The 20,958-nt window shown below is 62.4% G+C and overlaps 6 protein-coding genes across 6 annotated transcripts; 2 read left to right on the top strand and 4 right to left on the bottom strand.

Annotated features, from left to right (window-relative positions):
• Positions 1-4: 4 nt before the first annotated feature.
• Positions 5-1,006, bottom strand: EHS24_006056 (uncharacterized protein; the record flags this gene model as incomplete). Its single annotated transcript, XM_028621530.1, has 1 exon — positions 5-1,006. The coding sequence occupies one exon, from the start codon at positions 1,004-1,006 to the stop codon at positions 5-7; it is 1,002 nt and encodes a 333-aa protein (XP_028477982.1).
• A 2,636-nt stretch (positions 1,007-3,642) lies between these two features.
• On the bottom strand, positions 3,643-4,795 carry GPB1 (guanine nucleotide-binding protein subunit beta 1; the record flags this gene model as incomplete). The annotated part of the gene is made up of 2 exons (XM_028621529.1): positions 3,643-4,598; positions 4,678-4,795. The coding sequence occupies 2 exons, from the start codon at positions 4,793-4,795 to the stop codon at positions 3,643-3,645; spliced, it is 1,074 nt and encodes a 357-aa protein (XP_028477981.1).
• A 4,717-nt stretch (positions 4,796-9,512) lies between these two features.
• On the bottom strand, positions 9,513-10,975 carry EHS24_006054 (uncharacterized protein; the record flags this gene model as incomplete). Its single annotated transcript, XM_028621528.1, has 5 exons — positions 9,513-9,825; positions 9,860-10,069; positions 10,560-10,605; positions 10,661-10,679; positions 10,895-10,975. 5 exons carry the CDS (start codon positions 10,973-10,975, stop codon positions 9,513-9,515), a joined length of 669 nt encoding a protein of 222 aa, XP_028477980.1.
• Positions 10,976-14,777: 3,802 nt separating this feature from the next.
• EHS24_006053 (uncharacterized protein) lies at positions 14,778-16,415 on the top strand (the record flags this gene model as incomplete). The annotated part of the gene is made up of 6 exons (XM_028621527.1): positions 14,778-14,782; positions 14,963-15,004; positions 15,045-15,055; positions 15,206-15,680; positions 16,141-16,242; positions 16,373-16,415. The coding sequence occupies 6 exons, from the start codon at positions 14,778-14,780 to the stop codon at positions 16,413-16,415; spliced, it is 678 nt and encodes a 225-aa protein (XP_028477979.1).
• Positions 16,416-17,443: 1,028 nt separating this feature from the next.
• EHS24_006052 (uncharacterized protein) lies at positions 17,444-18,880 on the bottom strand (the record flags this gene model as incomplete). The annotated part of the gene is made up of 6 exons (XM_028621526.1): positions 17,444-18,130; positions 18,175-18,269; positions 18,322-18,510; positions 18,567-18,643; positions 18,685-18,798; positions 18,849-18,880. The coding sequence occupies 6 exons, from the start codon at positions 18,878-18,880 to the stop codon at positions 17,444-17,446; spliced, it is 1,194 nt and encodes a 397-aa protein (XP_028477978.1).
• Positions 18,881-19,100: 220 nt separating this feature from the next.
• SLM5 (asparaginyl-tRNA synthetase) lies at positions 19,101-20,867 on the top strand (the record flags this gene model as incomplete). The annotated part of the gene is made up of 3 exons (XM_028621525.1): positions 19,101-19,366; positions 19,447-19,702; positions 19,794-20,867. The coding sequence occupies 3 exons, from the start codon at positions 19,101-19,103 to the stop codon at positions 20,865-20,867; spliced, it is 1,596 nt and encodes a 531-aa protein (XP_028477977.1).
• Between the last annotated feature and the right edge of the window lie 91 nt (positions 20,868-20,958).

Raw genomic sequence — 20,958 nt, 5'->3', positions numbered from 1 at the left:
TGCTCTACTCGAGCTGGGTGAGCAGCTTTCCGCGGCTCTTGCCGGTAAACAGCAGCGCCCAAGTCTGCGGGATCTCGTCGACGGTCGCGGTCACGACGGTCTCGGTATCCGTGGCAGACACTTTACCGTCCTTGACAAACTGGGCGACCTTCTGGGCCGTCTCCGCCCAGCGGGGCACGAAATCCATCACTGTAAACCCGCGCACGTCGATCCGGAGCGAGATGACCTGGAGCAAGTTGTTGAACACCTGCTGCTGGCCGTTGTACGACGACAGCAGGCCGCAGACGGCGATTTGGCCGTGGGGCTTCATGAGCGGGAGGATGGTGTCGAGGACCTCGCCGCCGACGTTTTCAAACACTTTGTCAATCTTGTCCGGGACGGCCGCCGCGAGCCGCTCGCGGAAGTCGGGGCTCTTGTAGTCGATGCAGTCGTCGGCGCCGAGCGACTTGACCCACGCGCACTTGTCCGCGCCGCCCGCAATGCCCACGACGCGTTTGGCGCCTGCGACGTGCTTGGCGAACTGGATCGCCGCCGAGCCGACCGACCCGGCGGCGCTGGAGACGACCACGACGTCGTCGGCGGCGACCTTGAGTTGGTCAAACACGCCGAAATAGGCGGTCAGCGAGCCCAGGCCCAGCACGCTCAGCGACGCGTACGGCTTGCCGGGCAGCTCGATGGCCTTGCCCGTGAGGGCGGTGGCGGGGACGACGGCGTAGTCGCCCCAGTCGAAACGGCCCGACACGAGGTCGCCGGGCGCGTACGCGGCCGACTTGGACGCGACCACCTCGGCGAGTCCCGAGGTCGCAATGGTCCCGCCGCGCGGGATGGCAGCGCTAATAAGTGTGCGCACGATAGGGTCGTTGGAGAGATACTTGATCTTGACGAGGACCTGGTCGTCGGCCACGGGAGGCAGGGCCCGGGTCTCGAGCGCGAACGTGTCGGGCTGGACGTAGGCTGCGGGCGGGTTGGCGAGCACCCAGACTTTGTGTTCGGTTGGGAGGGACATTCTGAGTGTGGAGGTGGTTGAGAAGGGTGCGGTGTGGAGGCTGTAGAGTCGGAGGCGAGGGGCGATGCGGGCAAGGAGCATGTATTGCTGGGGGTGGGGTGGGTGATCTTGTGAACGAGCTTGCTTGTCCCCAGGCGGCCTGTTTTTTATACCTTTGACAGAGGATCAGAGATCAGAGACAGGACCGTCGTCACAGGATCCCATTATCAATTGTGGTGCCCAACGTGTGTGTCTCTGATGTCTCACGACAAGTGATCACGAGGCACGTCATCGGCCATCCACAGCAGCAGTTTACCCCCCCCCGGCAGCCGGCGTAGTAGCGTTGTTGTGCCCGGGCGCCGTGTGTTTTGCGGGATATACGTGGGTGCCCGTGTCCCTGGTCGCCATGGCTGACTGAGCGGTTTGCGCGACTTTTGACGTCAGTCGGTGGGTCGGTGGGTCGGGGTGGGTCGGTGGGGCATGGCCGAGGCTGTCGCACACGCATAGATGGGCCCGTTTATCAGAGAGATCAGAGATCCATCAGAGCTCCAGAGAGGGGGTGGGACTCGATTAGTTTACCAGCATGTGGGGCCTCTGGGATAGATCGGTCAGCTGGAGTGGACAACACGTCCACTTCCGTCGGATCTTTGCTGATCGCTGATCTGCAATCATATCACGGCAACCACAGATGCATCTAATGTACTGCATGCAGCACCCCTTCTCACCTGTGGCAGCGGCGGGACACGCGCAGCAGATACTTGCCCGAGGCACATGACGCGATTCTCCATGTCGGTGACAAAGAACGCACAGCGCACGCAGCGCGCTAGGAGGAGGGGGGGGGGCAGGGGGCAACGCTGATGGTCTGGTGACTCTTACCTCTACATCTACGTGAGGAGGGCAGGAATGGCAGAACGAGACAGACGTGTGCTCATCTCTTGATCTCTGATCTCTGATCTCTGATCTCTGATCTCTGATCTCTGATCTCTGATCTCTGATCTCTGATCTCTGACGACAACGCCTCAACTGTTCATCCTCGGTCCGTCCACCCTTTCATCCTTTCATCCTTTCATCCGTTGCCCGCCGTCTGCCCCACACACTGTACCCACTGTGCCGTTGTTCCTCCCCTCCCCACGCGCGCGCGCGCCGGGGCACCCACAAGCCCTCCACACACAGTATCTGCGTGAATGCGCATTTCGCGCGAGTTCCAAGGACAAGAGTAGAGTCCTGGTCCGCTTCTCTTCCGACTCGCTTACACCACGCTTGCTGACATGACGGGTGTTTTTCCCATGTCGTGTATGTCCCGGGGCACAACGCTAGATACACTGACTGATTCCATGTCATATGCCACATCACCAAGTGGCTGACCAAGACCCACCCACCTCGGTGCACGGCAGCGACAACGAAATGGGACAGAGGTACAGAGGAGGGTCGACGGACAGCCACTCGGCGTCCATGACGGGTACGCGCCCCCCGGTTCACGTCAACTGACTGCGCTGCTCGATCTAGCGAGGACATTCGACAGTAGCACGTTAGCTATTAGCTCCCCCGTTCCTCCAGTGCGCCAGTGCAGGAACGACACAGTCCTGCGCCTGGGGCATGTGGCATAACAGCATACCACACCGAATGTGCTTCGGACCCACCGTGCCGCCGGCCTCGTTGTGGCACACAGTCTTCGGGTTCACCCCCATGTCGACCACCACGAACACACACACGACACGGGCCCAACACGCACACACACGCACACACATGTACACAGGACGACACGCCCCGCTCCCTTCAAGCTATCTATAGCCTGCCTGCCGGGGGCACATGTGCTGGGAAAGTGGCCAAGTGGGGAAACAAGTCTCGTGGCAGCGGGGCCGATCTGGGCGCGCCAAACTCCCGAGAAACCGAGGGTCGACGTGCTGTCGTCCGGGCTCTCGAGTCCACTGGCCACTGGATCCCCCGCTGCTGTTGATCGCTGCTGTTCGCCGCTCCCCTCAAGCCCCCGTTCCTTTGACCTCTCGGTTCCCAGTTGCTCATGTGTTTGCGCGAACACGCCCTCGCCCTCGCCCACGTCCCTGCCCCCGCCCTCGCTCTCGCCCCCGCTCTCGCCCTCAATCTCGCTCTCGCTCTCGCCCGCACCGTCACCACCACGCTCACTTGCACGAATCCCGCAAACCCAATTTGCATAACAGGCTGCGGCGCCGCGCACCACGCGACACTATGTTCTCTGGCTACGTTTTTTACACGAGGGGGGGAAGGGTGGGGTGGGGGCATCATAATCATATCGAGTATGATATATAAAAAAAAAAGGAGGGGGAGAGATAGATAGATAGATAGATAGAGATAGACATGGGATATGGGTGGGGGGAGGATATGACATGAGAGCCGCGAAGGCGTTGGCCCGCCAACATGTAGAGAACGGAAAACGGCAAGTGCGGGAGCTTGGGGAGCTTGGGGAGCTTGGGGAGCTTGGGGAGCTGGGGAGCTGAGGGAGCTGAGGGAGCTGGGGTATACTGGGGTGGGTGGGGTGGGTCTCCGCTAGCGGCGAAGCATTGTATGCTGGTCGTATGTGTATATCCTGTAGCTTTGAGGTCCAATAGAGGGTGAGAGATAAGAAAAGAAGATTGGGGGGCGGCTGATTCGACTACTTGCTTTTGCTCCTGTTTGTCCGTCTACGACCAGACCTTGAGCAACGAGTCCCACGAGCCCGTGCACAGGGCGATACCGTCGCCCGAGACGCCGAGACACGAGATACGGTTGTCGTGGCCTGCCAGGACACCGATGCGCTCGCCCTTGAGAGTGTCCCAGACGTTGCAGTTGTAGTCGTCGTAGCCTGCAAAGAGGACGCGGCCCGAGGTGGAGAATGCGACGGACGTGATACCGCACAGGATGTTGTCGTGCTGGTACGAGTTGAGCTCGCGGTCGGCACGCAGGTCAAAGAGCTTGCAGGTGGCGTCGTCGGAACCGGTGACAAAGGCGTCGCCGTTGGGGAAGAACTGGACGGCGTTGATGTCCGACTCGTGGCCTGTAAACGTCTGGACGGCCTTGCCGGTACGAATGTCCCAGACCTTTGCGGTCGCGTCGCAGGCACCCGAGACGAACAGGTTCTGGTTTTGGTTTGGTGCGAGCGAAATGCTCATGACGTCGCCGGTGTGGTCGTTAAACTCCATGGTGCGGGTGCCCTGCTCAATGTCCCAGAGCATACAGGTCATGTCGCCGGACGAGGTGACGATCTGGCGGTCGTTGAGGAAGCGACAGCACGAGAGGTAGCCAGTGTGTGCGCTCAGTTCACGGGCGACCTTGACCTGGCCTCCGGGCTGTCCGGGGCCTGCGCCGCGCAGCGAGTAGATGGTACAGATGTTGTCGAGACCACCGCAGGCAACGTAGCCGCCCGAGGGGGAGTAGGCACACGTCATGACCCATGATGACCGCAGGGGGATGGCGTGGACCTTGTTGGTGGTGTAGGCGTCCCAGACAATGAGCTTGCCGTCCTGCGACGCCGAGACGAGGTGGCGCTTGTCTGCGGACCAGTGCAGCGCGTAGATCTTGGCCAAGTGGCCCTTGAGTGTACGGCGCACCTTGAGCGTAAGACGCGGGAGGGGAGGTGTGTCATTGGCCATGGCGCGCACTGGGCATGTGTGTCAGTGTCTCGTACAGAGAGAGGACTGTTGATGATGGACAAAAAGAGTTTTTGCCTTTACACGCACAGCTAGTGTCGGCGGTCTGGTCCTTGGCAGCACGGATCCTGTCCTTGAGGCCATCTGCTTCTCTCCTCGCCGCCGAGATCTTCTCCTGGACTTCAGGCTGGGTCTGGGATGAGGACATGGTGAAGGGTGGGTCGGAGGGGTAGATGGGGTGGTGGATGTGTGATGGGCCGGCTACTGCGGAGACCTGTGGATGCTGCATCATTGATTGATGGGAAATGGGGTGGTAACAAGAGGTCAGTACGAGTGGCGAAGCAGGTAGGGTGTGTGCGTGTGTTTCGAGAGAGAGAGAGAGCGACAGAGGTGAGAATCAAGAGAACAAGAGGAGAGCGAATGTGTAAGCGACCGCCCTGTGTTGTGCGCACACTCGTTGAGAGGCAACGGCTGCTGCTGCTGCTGCTCACCTCTGTGGGCCACTGGGATGGAGGACGATGGGAGACGATGCCCCGAAGGAATCAAGTGCGCCCGAGCAAGGGAGGGGGAAAAGCTCTGCGTGAGGAGGGGGGACGGGGCGGCAGAGGAAGAGGGAGGGAGGGAGGTGTTGCTGAGATCGATGACGACGGAGGGTGGTGCTGGGGGTTGGCGGATGTGGATGGATGCGGATGGGTGTTTGCGCAAGTGGAGAGCTGTTGAATGTGTGATGCCAGGCCCGCAGTGATCACTGGAGGAGCGACGACACAAAGACGAGGACGCGGGTTACCGGGGGGTGTGATGCGTGTGCGTGGTCTGTGCGGTGGCCTAAGCGCGAGCGTGCACGGGTCCGGGGGAGAGGGGATGGGGGGCGTCTGGATGGCGGCGCGTGGGTCGGTGGGGGGAGGGGAGGGAGGTGCTGCAGGCGGCAACAAGGATGGCGAGGAGGACGAGGTGGTGGTGGTGATGGGTGGGTGTGCGAGAATGGGAGTGGAATGGAATGTGTGTGTGTGTGTTGCAACTGGGCTAATGGACGACGAGCTGGTCAGAAAGAACGACGAGAGACGGAGGATTGAGCGACACGAGCAGGCAGCCATGCAGCCACCCCAGGACCGGCCCAGGGCGAGCGACAGGCTGTCCCCCCCCCCCCCACAGCGTTCAGGTGGTGGACGGCATGCACTGCTGCCTGCATGCCTGCCATGCTGCTGCCCACGACCACACGGCGGCGGCGTTGCGGCGGCGGCGGCGGCGGCGGCGGCCGGGGGGAGAATGGCACCCACCGACCCACAAACTGTGTCAGAGCTGCACCCCACCGCAGGGTAAACGAGGGCCGGCCTTTTGCAGGGATGCCAGCGACCAGAAACGCCAGCAGCGAGTACACTCCTTGTGCACACCACCAAAAACTTACACTACTGGGGTTGTTATTGTTCACAGCATGCAAGACGAGGGACAGTTCATCGTGTTGTTGTTGTTGTTGTTGCAACGGAGCGAGCGGTAGGGGGTGAGGCAGGCGGAGGAACAAAAAGTTGGGCATCGCGACCCAAAAGAAGACAAAACCGGGGAGGGCCACACACTACCGACAAAGCACAAAGGCTTTCGGGTGTTTCGGTGTGCTCTCGCTCGCTGTCTCTCTCTCCAACCTTTAGCTTCCCAGCTCCTGCTGCTTCTGCTGCTACTCTCGACTGGCACACCCCCCGGCTGGACACCACAAGGGGTGCCGAGTGCCACCCAGGACGCCACCGTACGCCGCAACCTGTCCCGCAAACCCGGTCTTGGGCAACACAGGCATGCAGGCAGCCGTAGGCCAAGATCTCTATTCCAACATGCCCCCTCTGTACCAATTCCTCAGATCCATCGGACACAACGCACTGCTTGGGCTGCACTGATGCACAGAGAAGAAACCCGGGAACGCTAGAGAGCTACCATACCGGCCATACCATCTCCAACCTGCAACCTGCATCTCCTCGTTCCTGCCCGTCGCCGTTTTTTTATTTTGCCTTGTCCTGGAGCTGGCGCACTGGGGTATCGACCCCTCCGGCCACCGGATGCCGCGATCCTGGCATCCTGGCATCCTGGAGAGGATATACAGGTTTCCTGGGATCCGGCGCGTGTCCTGCAATCGTCTTGTCCTGCAGCCCAGCCAGCCAGCCAGCCCAGCCCACCGCCCACACCCCCACCCCCCGGCCCCAGCCTGTACCGGTGCGTTGTGCCCTGCCTCGGCAGTGCCCAGTGCCCTCTTGGCGACCCAGTAGTTGGCGTGTACCAGAGACCCCAGAGAACTGCCAGAACAACCGTCATTTTCTTGGCGGCAGGTGGGCTGGGAGGTCGCTGCTGCTTGGCTGGGGGCTGAGGGCTGGATTTCCCTCTTCCTTTGCCACATGCCACGGATGGCCCTTTGGTACAGGCCTGACAACACCCACACCCACAGCACCCACCCACAGATGATCCACAGACAGCGTGGCCGTTACGCCGGCGGCCATGGAGTCTGCACCTGTCTGCATCTGCAGGCTACAGTTTGCGTCCGAGTCTCGCTCGAGGGCCGGCCGGGCCATCACTAGGGCCGCCGACGCCATTTGTGGCACACCCCGCGCGCGCGGGCACCCGAAAACACCCCCCCCCCCCCCCCCCAGCGCACGAGCCGCTCGCCGCTCCGCCGGGGGGGGGGGGGCATGTCCTCTCCCTCCTCCCTCCGGCCTCTGGGATGGACATTAGCGGCGGACATGGCCACTTGCGCACCGGGCAGGACAGCGCGCAGTGCGCACGCGCGTTTGTACCGTGCACACCGCTGCGCTGCGGCATGGACGGCCTGCACAATGGCCGCGGCGCAGTCCGAGTCCGGCGGTGCACGGGCTCTGGCCGGAGGGCCCAGCGTCCCGGGCTCGGAGCGGTGTACTGCTCGTCGGCTGCTCGGCATCGTGCACGGTGGACGCTGGCCCCGGATGCGGAGCGCGGGGGTGGGTAGTAACTGGCCAGACTGCAGACTGGCATGGCTGGGCTGTCGGTTGGGCAGCGAAGGTGGACCGCGGAGAGTGGACTCGCCGTTACCGGTGCTCAGCGGATCAATGACTTGGGTCTTCTGTCGGCCACACACGACAAGCGCTGACCCCTCTAGACCTGCACTCGCACTAGACTTGACTGGACTTGACTGGACTTGACTTGACTTGACCCCCGCCCACGCTTTCGCCCACGCCGCTCGCCCACACCCACGCACAAGAAAGGAACACTGACGAGCACGGTGCAGCCGCGGACCTGCGGGTGCAGGAGAGGATAGCGGACAACAAGCGGCCCGTCGCTGCACGGTTTGTTCGTTCGTTCCTCTTGGCGTGGCGCGTCGAGCCTGCGCGTCGAGTCTGCGCGTCGAGTCTGCGTGTCACGTCCGCAGCGGCATTGTCCACGCACCCCCCCACCCCCGCAGTCCAAGGACACGGGCGGGTACACGGGCGCGCGCGGTGCCGATGAACAATAACGCCCAGAGAAACGCCAGAGCAGGTCGCGTGCACTGCACGGCACGGCACGGCGCGGCGCTGCGCTGCACATCCATTCCCACGCCACGGGAGGGGGAGGGACCAGTGACTTGTACGGAGACGTAGAAGCAGACGCAGAAGCCGCAGACACCAACGGCATGTTGGGACCGTGGTGGGTGGGCGTGTGGGTGCGGGCGTGTGGTATCCAAGTGTTCGTGGTAGTGCCACACCCATGTAGACCACTGGCCACTGGTACCATTTGGGTGACTCACGCGTCGATGAGGGAGAGGGGCCGCGTGTCGCACCTGCACGAGGATCGCACGTACGTAGGGAACACGGACCGATGCAGTGTAGACACACACCCCAGCAGCAGAGCGCAGAGCGCAGAGCACCGTCAGGTCCCACCTTTTTCAGGCTTCAGGTGTCTGGCAAAAGGCATGGCATGGCATATCCCCGAGGATCAGGTATATCACCGCCAGGACCCCCACCACACTGCCCGTTCGTGACCCTCTCTCGGCGCCTCGCCGACACCCCTCACACACCCGGCTTGACCTTGGCCCTCGCCGCCGCCGCCGATACCCTCGTTCAGGCCAGCCCTTGTGCCGCTGCCCGCCCCCCCTGCCCGTGGTCGTGGGTGGCTCCAGGTGCGGCGGTGGGAACGAGGAACCGCCACGGACGAGGGAGCGAGGGTGAGGTAGGGGACACGTGAGGCGCGTGAGGATGGCGATATGGCGAACAAAAGGCACGGAGCGTCCGGGGGTGTGTGGCCCGGTGTGGTGAGCATCGCGAGGTGGACAGGCTCGATCACGCTCGATCACCCTTCGATCGTGCGGGGGTTGGGGGGAGGGGGCAAGGATTCTCTGGATCTCCGGCCAGCAGCTAGCTGGCGGCATTCCTTCATTCCTTCATTCCCCTCATCCTTCAGGTCGAGCTCGAGGTCGAGGTCGAACGGGCGAACAAACCCTCAAATCTCCTCAGTCACCTTACCCACCTTACGCATCCCCTCACCGCGCCTTTTCCTGCGTTAGCGTCACGCGCACAGGTTTTTTCTGTCAGCTATCAGCTATCAGCTATCAACTATCAGTACAGTACACTGCTTCAGTAACGGCGCGGCTGGTCGGCCATGGGCCGCGCCCAGCGAGCACGACCAACTGGTGCATTACTCATTAACTATCTTTGAAACGATGGACGAAAAGAAGAAACGAGGGAACGGGGAAACGTGGTGGGGGCTGACGCTTCCCAACGTACCGCCGTTCCCAACTCGAAGAAGAAAAACGACGACTGTTCAAAACACAACACAACACAACACAAAACACACACCGCACGCCTCTCCTCCCCTCCTCCTCCGCAGACATGGCGAAGACGACCACTGCTCGCTGAGCGGGTCGACGCCCGCCACGCCCGGCGAAGGGGGACGCTTCGCACATCCGCAATCTAGAGTGTTTTTTTGGTTTTTTTTTGTCTTTACCGTCTAGACCCAGAGGTGTTGGCAGAGGGAGGGTTTAGAGGACGGCAGCGACCGGCGCCGGCGGCGAGGACGGCGACGAGGCCCGCGGGCGCCGAGAGGCCCATGGCGCCCGCGGCCTTGCTGGTCTCGCCCGCCGCCGCCGAGGTCGCGCTCGAGCCCGCTCCCGTGGCGCTGCCCGACGAGCCGCCTGCAGCCGTGTTGCTGCCGCCCGTGGTCGGGGACGCGCTGCCGGCCGTGTTCTCGGTCGCCGAGCCGCTGCCGCCCGTGCCCGTGGCAGTGCCGGCGGCCGCGCCGCCGGTCTCGTTACCGCTGCCGCCGCCCGTGGCCGCGGGCCGCGAGCGACGTGGCGGTCGCGTTGAGGCAGTCGGTGTTCGCGCCGGCCTGGATGACCAGGGGGGCAGAGTAGACGACGGCACCGGTCGAGTCGCGCAGCGCGAGGGTAATGTTCGTGTTGGCGGCGAGGTTGACGTTCCACGTGTACGACGTCTCCGAGGCGCCGTCGACGAGGTACTCGATGGGCGTGGCGGCGACCTGGCCAGCGGGGATGACCGAGCTGTGCGGGGGTCAGTTTGGTGTCCGTGGGGGGTAAGTGGTCATGTGGGAGTGGTGCTGTGGGCGCGTGGTGGGCGACTGGGTGGTGGTCGTGGTGGGTGGGCATCGCCCCCCCTTCCATAGAACACGCCCAATGCCAGCCTCTTTCGATGGGGATCTCGGCGACACGAGCAGCGAGCACCTGTCCAACGATGCCCACCGATGGACTATATATGGATCTGTGGGCTGTGCCCATCCCCATGATCCTGCCCATCTCACACGCTTGGGCGCGTAGTGTCGGGCATGTTGCGTTGGCAACCGCGTCACCCCCCCGCCCCCCAATCCGCAGCAGCGGCGGTGCGCGCCAAGACAGCCAATGCAAGCTGCCATGGACCCACCCACACATTGGATCTAGGGGTACGCCCGGAATCCCACACCACAAGGGACCGCAACGAGGAGGGACGAAGAGGACGAAGAGGACAAGAGAACACGAAGAAAGAATGAAGACTCACACAAAGTACGGCGCCGTGCCGCCGGTCCAGGTGACAGCCGCGGGCTCTGGGGTACGTCAGCGGGGGTTGTCCCGGAGATTATATCACCCGCTCATACTCACGGCACACGATGATGGACGCCTGTACGTGGGTGGGGGGTCAATGACGACCCGCAGCATATGCACAGCAGCAGCAGCGAAGATACATGGCGGATGCAGGGAAACCCAGTGGCGAGTGGGCGAGCGTACGCAGGGTGGCGTTGTTGGGCGTGGGGTAGGGGGGTGTGGGGAAACCAGTGGTCAGCCAGCTCGTCACACTCTGGGACACACAGCCACAACGACGGCACACAAACGTACGGGAGTGTTGATGGTCATGGTGCTCTGCGCGAGCGCCACAAAGGCCATGACGGTGGCGGTGGTGAAGCCCTTGATCATCATCTTGGATGGGGGTTGTGCTTTGGGTGAGGGGCGGGGGATGAAAGGAGATGAGATGAAAGATAGGAAGAGAATGGGGGGTGCGACTATATGGGTGGTGGGCTATTTCAGTGTGGCTCGTTGCAGAGAGAGCCCAGCTGTGCCCAGCTCGCCCAGCGAAACCGTCGCAAGCACGTCCCGGGCGGGGGGGGGGGGCAGCCAGGGGAACGTGTGGGCCAGATACGCAGAGGACAGGCGCTGTGCGGGGGCGGGCGAGCAGGAGGATGCGGCGGGGGGGTGGGGGCACGCACGGCACGCTTTGTTGCCAGTTGGGCTGGTCGTTGCTGCTGGAAACATGGGCATTCTAGCGCGCATCATCGTCTGGCGCGTGCGTGACTGCGCATCCCGAATGTAATGTCCCAGCAAAACCGTCCCTGGCAGCCCCCCCCCCCCCATCTCGCACTTGCGTCGCAACGTACGCGCCCAGAGAGCAGGGGGTGCGCGGGGGTGTGCGACATGCCCGCGGCTGGCTGGTCGGGTCGTTGCAACAGTGGTCGTTGCTCTTGCTCTGCCCCGGTACCGGGCGCCTCTTCGATCTTGCCATTGTTTCTCTTCTGCCTCTCCGGTCCATTTTCCCACATGTCACACGCCCCCCCTCTAGGCCTCTCTAGGCCTCTCTTCGGCCTCCTCCTGGAACCTTGGGAGCAGCGAGAGCATGTGGGTGTACATGCGGCCGCCCAGTGGGAGGCTGCGTCTGCCCCATTGCCCCTGTACAATGGCCCCTCATGTCGCCATGTTCCTCTCACTCTTGCCGTCCCCCGTGTAAACGACGAGGACCACATCAGTCGCGGATTCTGGTGTGCCTCCGCCGTAGAGAGAGAGTATTCACGGCTCTGCCACAAGCCACAGCAGTGAGGAGAGCTGTGGCGCCCGTATTCCAGCAGATGCTTTGAGGCAAGTCATGTTCTGCCAGTGTAAGTAATGTTCTGCCAGTGTATATGTGCACAAGAGTGTTGGCACAGTTGGTAACCATGCCCACTGCAGACGATGCAAGCTGCAATGTACGCAATGTCCATTGAACGCACGCGCGTGAAATCTGAAACTCAACTCACATCGGGACGATCGGGTTTGTCTCAACGCTGACGAGAGACACCGGCACGCACTCATTCGGCCCACTCGGCGCCCGTGTCTCTCATCTCTCACCTGCACTTCACTTCACACTGCGGATCACTGGATCACTGCCTCGCGGCTGCGCACTTATGCCAAGCTTCACAAGGCTCTCCATAGCGCGCCATAGCCCATAGCACATAGCGCGAAGAAGCCCATACCATAGCGCGAGTGTGGGCTCTGGGCTCTGGGTAAGAGGCGGCGGCTGCCAAGAGCCACGAACACAACCCTCAGCCCCATGTACGTATACATCGCCCTCTTTCTCCCCCGCTGGGCCCCCCTCCGGCCTCCGCCGCCGCAGCCCTGCCCCCCCAAGGCAAACTCAATCGCCTGGTCCCACGGATATCTCATCCACCAGCACCGCCTACCTGCTGCGCAAATGGGTAGTGTGGCTACATTGCGTCGCCCTCTGGCCACAGAGATCCCACAGACCCAGAGACCAGAGGCCAGAGGCGACCTCTATACCCCGCTGCCCATTTGGGGCCGATTTCAGGGGGCAGCGGTTGTTTTTCCGGGGACCGAAAGGCGACACGCCTCCTTCAGAGAGAGACAGAGGTACAGAGGAGAGCCTCTGGCTTTCAATGTCCAATGTCACCCCCCCGTTCTCTCTCTCGGTATTCCATTCGACTAAAAGTGGAGGGAGGCAGTGCAGAAACGACGTCACGACAATGGGAACGCACAGATGAATGACGTCGCCGCTACTCAATGGGTGGGTGCAACGTGGTGACCCCGCCAGCCAGCCCCTGCAAAAAGCCCTTGCCGCGTCGGCCATGTGCGCCTGTCTCATGTCATGTCATGTCCGAGCTGCCGGGCCTTTGGCCTTTGGGCTGGACGAGATGAGATGGCGTGACACCCTATATCATCCCACTGACACTGTCGTGGTGACCGACAATGCGCAAGGCACGCAGGCAGCGTATGGCGCCTTTTGGCCGAAATTCCTATTGAGCTCTATTGAGGACCACCCAACCAGCTACAGCAGCCATTGGACCAACTTGGTCCTCTGCTGACGAGGACCGGCTTAGACACTGGATCCCGCGCTGCTGAAAGTGGTGGCCGGCGCCGAGAGCCACCGGCACGCTCTGCAACGTGCAATTCGTGGCGATTGCGGTACCTCGGGCCTCGTGTGCATATATACCCGCCCGCGTCCGAAACATCAAGGCGAGAGCGTTCATGATTTTCCTTCCATCGGGCTCTGAATCTCTAGATTAGGGAAACGGGCATGCAAGGCCCCGACAAGACTGTGGCCTGTGGCGAGAAGACCTATCGCCGCATGCTACCTGCCACTTGCCACCTGCCACTTGCCACTTGCAGTCGACAGCAGTACAGCCACAGCGAGCTCTGAACCCCCGCACTGCCACATTCTGCTGCGATCGCCACCGGCAACAAGGGACGTAGGACTAGGGCAAGGGTGAGGGACCGAAGAGGCCTGGGCTATGAGAGTCAGTCCACTACCACCACTTGCAGAACAACGACATGGACATGAGATGGACCGGGAGTGTGAACTCGGTGGAGTGGGGGGTTGCAATGGCGACGACCAGTTGAGCTGGGGCGTCATCGGGAATCAACGGTAACCAACTGCTTTTGGATTCAGCTAATCTGTCCTTGCCCCGAACGACGTAGCCAGAGTATGCTTCATTGGGCCATTGGGGAGGAGGGGACACGTGGGTTATGATACAGTACTACATGGCGGTACATGAGATTTGTGAGATTTGCCCAGAGTGGGTTGGGACTCCAGCCACTGCCTGCCACCTGGAGGGGCGGGGAAACATGCCACTCCGGGCCGACGTCACGTGACTGATATGTGCGCGCACTCACGATTAAATGCCGTGTTGTCTATCCCCTACGTGTTATTTCTTATCGGGGCGGGAGTATATGTATCACAATCCCATTCCGCCGCACGCGCCCGGGCCGGCTGATGTCTCTCTTGCCTTCCCTCTCGTCGCGCGCTCGGGCGCCGTGGTGGGCGGACGAGTCCTCGTTTGTTCGCTGGATGCTGGGTTACTGGAATTCCACAATCCCTGTGTCTCTCTCTCTGCCCACCTTTTCAGCCTCGGTATCGCGCGCACAGCAGCAGACAGGGAAGAGGTTGTCGAAAGACGAAGCAGAAGCAGAAGACGACGACGACGACGCGGAGGACAGAGTCTGCAAACCAGCAAGTGATAGCGTGTTGCATAAGCTTCGTTCGTGAGTACAGATTGGTCAGAGACGCGGCGACTCAGTCAGCAACCCGTGGGGTTGCCGAGACACAGGACAAGAGCGCACACACGGCCAACGCCGACCGGAACGACCGAGTCGACGGTGTGGGGGGGAGGGGAGGGGTTACTCGTCGTGTTCTGTGCAGGCCTTACCTGAGCGACTCCACCTGAAGCCCCGCGTCCTGAGGGCTGAGGCGCTCAAGAGCCCGAACCCGAAGTCGACGCGGAGAGAGACGAAGAAGGGGGAGAGAGGGGGAGTGTTCGGAGCAACGAAAGCGACAGCGAAGACCCCCGCCGGGCTGATCCCTTTCACCCAGATCTCACTCAACCACCACCACCACCCACCACCAAAGATTGGACCGACCACCCGAGGGAAAGCAAATATCCCACACACCCGCTCAAACCGCTGTTAGAAACCAGACACATTAGCAAAACCGACCATTGGGCGTTGAGAAATAATTACCATGTTGTAAGCACGACTATCCTGCACCCCATCCCTCTCCATCCCCATCCCCATCCCCTCCCCCTCCCCATCACCCATCCCCACTTCCCCACCGCCCTCGACCTTGCCCTTCCTATCTCCACTCTCCCAACAACGCTCTTCCCCCCCGTCTGGCGGTTCCCCGGCAATGTGGTATCTGACACTCAGCGCGGCAGCTTCCATCCCCGGATCGAGGCAAGGGTGCTTCAAGTAGGTGGCCATGTCGTGGTGGGCATTGCTGACGGAACAGGTGTGGTAACCGTGAGTGCTCTCCACATCTCATCTGCGCGTCGCGTGCACGCGACCACGACCACGACCACGGCCACACAACCGCCCATACACACACAGCGCGCACACACACACACACACACACACGACCTAGCCTTTACCTTTACTGACACCCATCTCCAGTCGGCCACATTGCCGAAAACTGCCAGTCGCCCGCGCGCCTATGCTACAACTGCAGGGAAGCAGGCCACGAGTCGACAAACTGCCCGCGCCCGCGCACCACCGACGGCAAGCAGTGCTACGCGTGCGGCGGCGTCGGACACGTCAAGGCCGACTGCCCCTCCTTGCGCGGCGCGCTCATGGGCGGCCTCGGCATGGGTGGCGGCATGGGCTCGGGCATGGGAATGGGAGGGGGTGGTGGTGGTGTTGGTGGTGGTGGCGGGCTGGGCGGCGGTGCTGGCGGCGGCGCGGGCATGGGCGGCCTCGGCGGCATGGGCGGCGGCATGGGCTTTGGCGGGGCACAGAAGTGCTACCAGTGCGGCCGCCCGGGCCACATTGCTCGCATGTGTCCCGCTGGAGGCCGCCCGCGCGGCGCGTTCGCGGCGGGCTTTGCTCGGCCCCGCGTATCCAACCCGGACGGCACCCCCGTCAAGTGCTAGTGAGTACGAGAAAGGTGTGGCAGCGGGGGAGACGGGGCAGAGGGCCGGCGAGGGGCCGGCGGGCAGTGGGCACGCGGACACCGTCGTCGGACCTGTTCGCGGGACACCAAGTGTGCGCGGGGCGGTCGTGCCACGGAGCGATCGGCCCGGCCACCATGTCGGTTTTGGTGTCTCACGCCGCGTTTCCTGCCCTCTTACACATCACATCGCTCGTATTGGGTGATGGCGATCAGCTTGGACCACAGGGCTGCGGCGCAGCCCCAACCCGCGGCACAGCGATGCGTTTGCGTTCGGTGATGCTGGACACTATCGCTCAAGAGCGGGCGTGTGCTCTGCACGCGTCTGCTCCGTGCTCCGTCCCTGGGGCTGTGGGGTCAACTGAGGCATGGAACCTGAAGGCTGCCATCCACATCCAGAGGAGAGGGGTCACACGAGTCCCACTTTACTGACTCATCGCAGCCGGTGCAACGGCGACAACCACCTGGCGCGCGACTGTCTCGCACCGCGGGACGACTCGGCGAAGAAGTGCTACAAGTGCAGCGAGACGGGCCACATTGCACGGTGAGCAGAGGCTGTGGCTGGCTGTGGCTGTCAAGGGCAGAGCGCGCAGATGGGAACCGCTTTTGTGACCATCTGGCGACTGTCCCGACATCCAGCTAGTCTCCTCGTCCCAAGCTGACTCGCTCCCCAGTGACTGCCCCGTGAACAACGACGACCTTCCGACCGCCGAGTAATATCGACTAGAGACCATCCATCTCCCCCTTCCCCCTCCCCCTCCCCTCCTCCTCGTTATTGGTATTGTAGACCGCATGAATCCTTGGGCCTTGGGCATAATGTGTGCTTGCCCTTCTTGTCATAACACAAAACTGCCACTGGCAGCTCAGCTTGCTGCAGCTGCTGCGTCCCGAGCTGGGTCCGAGACCGATCTGATTGCCGTCGGTGTGTGTCGGTTTTCTGCGCGCGCGCGCTGGAAATGAAACGTCCACCAGTCCGACCCCCCTCCGCGCTCCGCGTCCGCTCCGTCTGGTTCAGGCCCCCCTGTCCGACACACACCTCGGTGACACTGCCAGCGGGGCCAGCGTATCGCGTCTACGTCTATCGTCTGCAACCCCCTACACATCCCCAGAAACATGGGTCCCGACGCACGGACATGGCCGGCGTGGATCCAATAATGGGGAATTTGTGGCGGCCACACACGCGCCGAGGTCTCCCAGTCGGCCAGCCGTTCCGGACGTTGCGGTAACGGACTTGCTCCTTTCGTGCTCCTCCCCTGTTGCCGCTTTGGCGCTATGGTGACAAGTTGCGCATCTCGCTCCCCCGGCTCCGCGCCCACGAATTATAGCTGTTTACATTGGGGACATTTTTCCTCGCGGGACCGGTAAATCTCTTGCTCTTGCTCTGGCTCGCACGCACGCCCCTCCTTCTACCGCCACGGTGTCCGCCGTTTTCTTGCGGAATATCCCCCAGCCGCCAGCCTGCGGGATCCAGTGCTCAGTGCATCAGTCTGTCCGCTTGAGGTAGCCGGGTGGACGGAGGCACGGGAGGGCGGCGTGGAGAGAGGCGGCACACGACCGGGGCCGAGCCTGAGCCGCAGCCTCGGAACGACGGCGGGCGTCCCTCGGAACTCTGGCCACGCTCGGAATGGACGTATCCTGCCTTTGTCTGCACTACACACATGGCCACAGCGGCCGTGGCGATAAAAGTAGACTACTCGATACATTTTTTGTCTGTCTGGCGTGCAAAGACAGGAGCAAGGCCTTACTTAGACGCCGACATACGCCCTCACCCACTCGCCCAGCGTCTCGTCGACGCCGCGGCCGATGAAGACAATCTTGGGCCGGGGCTCAGCCCCACCCGCACCAGCACCGGCACCAGCACCAGCATTCGCAGTAGGATCCAACGTGCGTACCTCGAACAAGTCGGCCACACCTTGTATCACGCGCGCACTGCCGTCGGCGAGCACGGCGTACCCCTTCGTCCTGAGGATATCGGGCGTGGCGCCCTCCCACGCCTTGCCGCCGGGCAAGGTGGGCACGGTGCCGTTCCACAGGAGGCTCTCGAGGAACGCGTTCAGACGCTCAAACTTGTCTGTCGGGAGGGTGGGGAGGTGGACGGTGATGGTCGAGACGGTGTTGGGGCCCTTCATGCCGTGAGCGTGGGCGTGGGTGTGGGCATGGTCGTCCTCGGCGCAGCACGCCTCGGGCTCCGGGAGGGCAGCCACGGCCGGCGACGTGAACGCGCGCAGGTCGAAGAGTTCCGCAAGCCTCACGTTTCCGCGTACAGTGCGGTGGACCCGGAGCGTAGAGTTGACGTCCGCCACGGCCGCCGCGACGTTGTCGAGTTCTGCCGCGGGCACGAGGTCGGCCTTGTTGAGCAGAATGACGTCGGCGCACGCGACTTGCTTTTGGGCCTCGTTGGGAGCGCCGTCTTCGCGCTCTTCGGCCAGTTGCTGGGGGGTTAGGTTGACTGCTATGGCGTGGCTCGAAGACCTACCTTCAACACATTCCGCGAGTCGACCACACAAATGACGCTGTCGAGGACCAGGTCGCCCATCTCCTCGTTGGCCCAAAAGTCCTTGGCGATGGGTGCTGGAGAGTCAGTTCTGGTGTATAGAGTCATTCAGTGTCACCAGTCACTCACCAGGATCCGCCAGGCCAGTGAGCTCGACCACGACCCAGTCAATCTTGTCGCGCTGGGACGCAACCATGTCCTCAATTGCCGCGATGCCCATGTCCTTGACGCTGCAGCACAAACAGCCGTTGGGGAGGGCCAGTAGGGACGAGGAGGGAGCATTGGGGTCAGACGGGTTTGAGAGCTGAAGTGATTTGGCTAGGGTATGCGTATCAGCTGGGGTCTTTGCAGAGGGAGGCAACAGCGGTACCCACCTTCAATGTCTGTTGTGTCTCCAAAATCATTCATACAGACAGCGATGCGATATCCATGCTCGGCCGTGAGAATGTACCTGCAAGTTAGCAGGTCTAATGGCCCCATTTGTACACATACTCTAGCAATGTACTCTTGCCGGCGCCGAGGTATCCTGTCAGCAACGTAATGGGCACCTTTGGCCGCTCAAGCGGCCGGCCAGCCGCGTCAAAGTTGGTGTCGGCCACAAGCAGCCTGGAGCGAGTGTCAGTTCGTTCCAAAAGTAAACTGTAAGAAGAACTCACTGTGGCACGTCGTCGTCGTCCATCTGGAGCATTGTCAATGAGGAATGAGAGGATTGTGGGTTGGGAACATTGCTCGTAACGAAGTGTGGTTGTGGATCTTTGTCTTGGTGAGTGTGGGGCCCACTCGGGCGGAACTAAAACGGAGGCAAAAAGTCGGATGAACTCATGGCCCGCGATATCAGCGCGAGCGAGAGCCACCGACTTGCGAGTCGACAACATACATTGCACCATCGAGACAACAGCTGCGACACCATGAGGCCCACGCAGCGCCTTCTTCTCGGTATCCCGCGTACAGTGCGGTCGATTCTCGTCAACTCGGTCGCGGCCACTGCCAACGCTACTGCCTCGTCCTCCACCGCTGCGCTGCCGACCGCACCTGCTCCTCCTGCCGACGACGTCACTGTGCACGGCTGGGTCCAATCCGTTCGCGCGCACAAGAACGTCGCGTTTGCCGAGGTCGGTGATGGAAGCGGAGAGGAGATCCAGGCCGTCTTGAAGGGCAAGGGACGCGCCGAAGGGTGAGTCGTGTAGAGGCTGTTCATATGGTCGGTGGGACCACCGCAGCCAACTTGCACTGAACTCCCGCTGACATGCCCAGACTTTCTGCCGGTACCGCTGTCCGACTGACCGGTACGATCAAGCCATCCCGCGGCGCAGGCCAGGCTGTCGAGCTCGCCGTGTCCGAGTGCGAGGTCCTCGGACCATGTGACCCCGAAACGTATCCAGTCCAGAAGAAGGCGCTCCCTGCGGCCGTGCTGCGCGAGTACGCGCACCTGCGTTTCCGTACAGGATACACCACGTCGGCTATGCGTGTGCGAGACGCGCTGGCACGCGACTGGCATGATTGGCTCGAGGTGAGTGTTACGGGTTCCGAGGTGTAACTTAGTCGTGGCACCTCGCCCCACATCCCCGTGCCACTCTCGCGTAACAACTGCTAATATCCAGGACAACGAGTTTGTTCACATCCACACCCCGATCCTCACGTCGTCCGACTGCGAAGGCGCCGGCGAAGTCTTCACCGTTGCCCAGTCTCTTCCGGCCCCAGCTGCCCCCGTTACCACTCCGGCCACGCCTCCCCCACCACCACCGTTCTTCCCCCGTCCCGTCAACTTGACCGTCTCTGGCCAACTGCACCTCGAGGCCCCCACCCATGCCCTCGCACGCACGTACACGCTGTCGCCGTGTTTCCGCGCCGAGCCCTCGCAGACATCGCGTCACCTGGCCGAGTTTTACATGCTCGAGGCCGAAGTCGCGTTCGTGAGCTCCCTGCCGGAACTGTGTGATGTCGTCGAGGCCGGCGTGAGGGGCACCCTCGAGATGCTGCTGTACGGCGAGTCCCCGCGCTGGGTGCGTGCGCGGGCGGACATTGTGCGCATGGCGCAGCTCGCTGCGGCCGCGGCAGCTGAGAATGGACCCGAGGACGGCGAGCCCGCGCCCGCGGCTCCCTCCACTCCCGAGGAGGCCATGGAACACCTCTACACGGCCGCCAACGAGCCCTTTGCGCGCATCTCGTACACGGACGCCGTGGCAGTCTTGCAGACCGAGCACGCCGCAGCGCCATTCCTCATCGAGCCCAAGTGGGAGGACGGCCTCGCGAGCGAGCACGAAAAGTGGCTGGCGGGCGTGTACTTTGGTCGCCCGACGTTTGTCACAGACTACCCGGCGTTCCAAAAGCCCTTCTACATGCTCCCCTCGGACGCCACGTCGCAGCCTGTCGCGTCTACCCACCCTGCTCCGGGACCTACAGTCGCGGCGTTTGACCTCCTGTTCCCGGGCATTGGCGAGATGGCCGGCGGCTCGCTCCGCGAACACCGCCTGGACCACTTGACCGCCGCAATCGACAAGGCGGGGCTGCAGGCAGACGAGTATACCTGGTACACGGACCTGCGGCGCTTCGGATCCGTGCCCCACGGCGGATGGGGGATGGGCTGGGAGCGCTGGGTTATCTGGGTCACCCAGGCCGCCAACGTGAGGGACGTGGTCGCGTTCCCCCGCTGGGCGGGCAGCTGCCGTTTCTGAGCGAGCGCGCAAAGTCGCGGCGAGGCGGGGTCACGACTGGGGACTTCACCACTCTCATTAGATCTCATCCTACTAGCATAGACATGTGGTA

The sequence above is a fragment of the Apiotrichum porosum genome (assembly GCF_003942205.1).
Source record: "Apiotrichum porosum strain DSM 27194 chromosome Unknown scaffold_3, whole genome shotgun sequence".
In the NCBI taxonomy this organism is placed as follows: Eukaryota; Fungi; Basidiomycota; class Tremellomycetes; order Trichosporonales; family Trichosporonaceae; genus Apiotrichum; species Apiotrichum porosum.
Note: the sequence above shows the minus strand (reverse complement) of the source record. Positions and strands in the feature narration are given on the sequence as shown.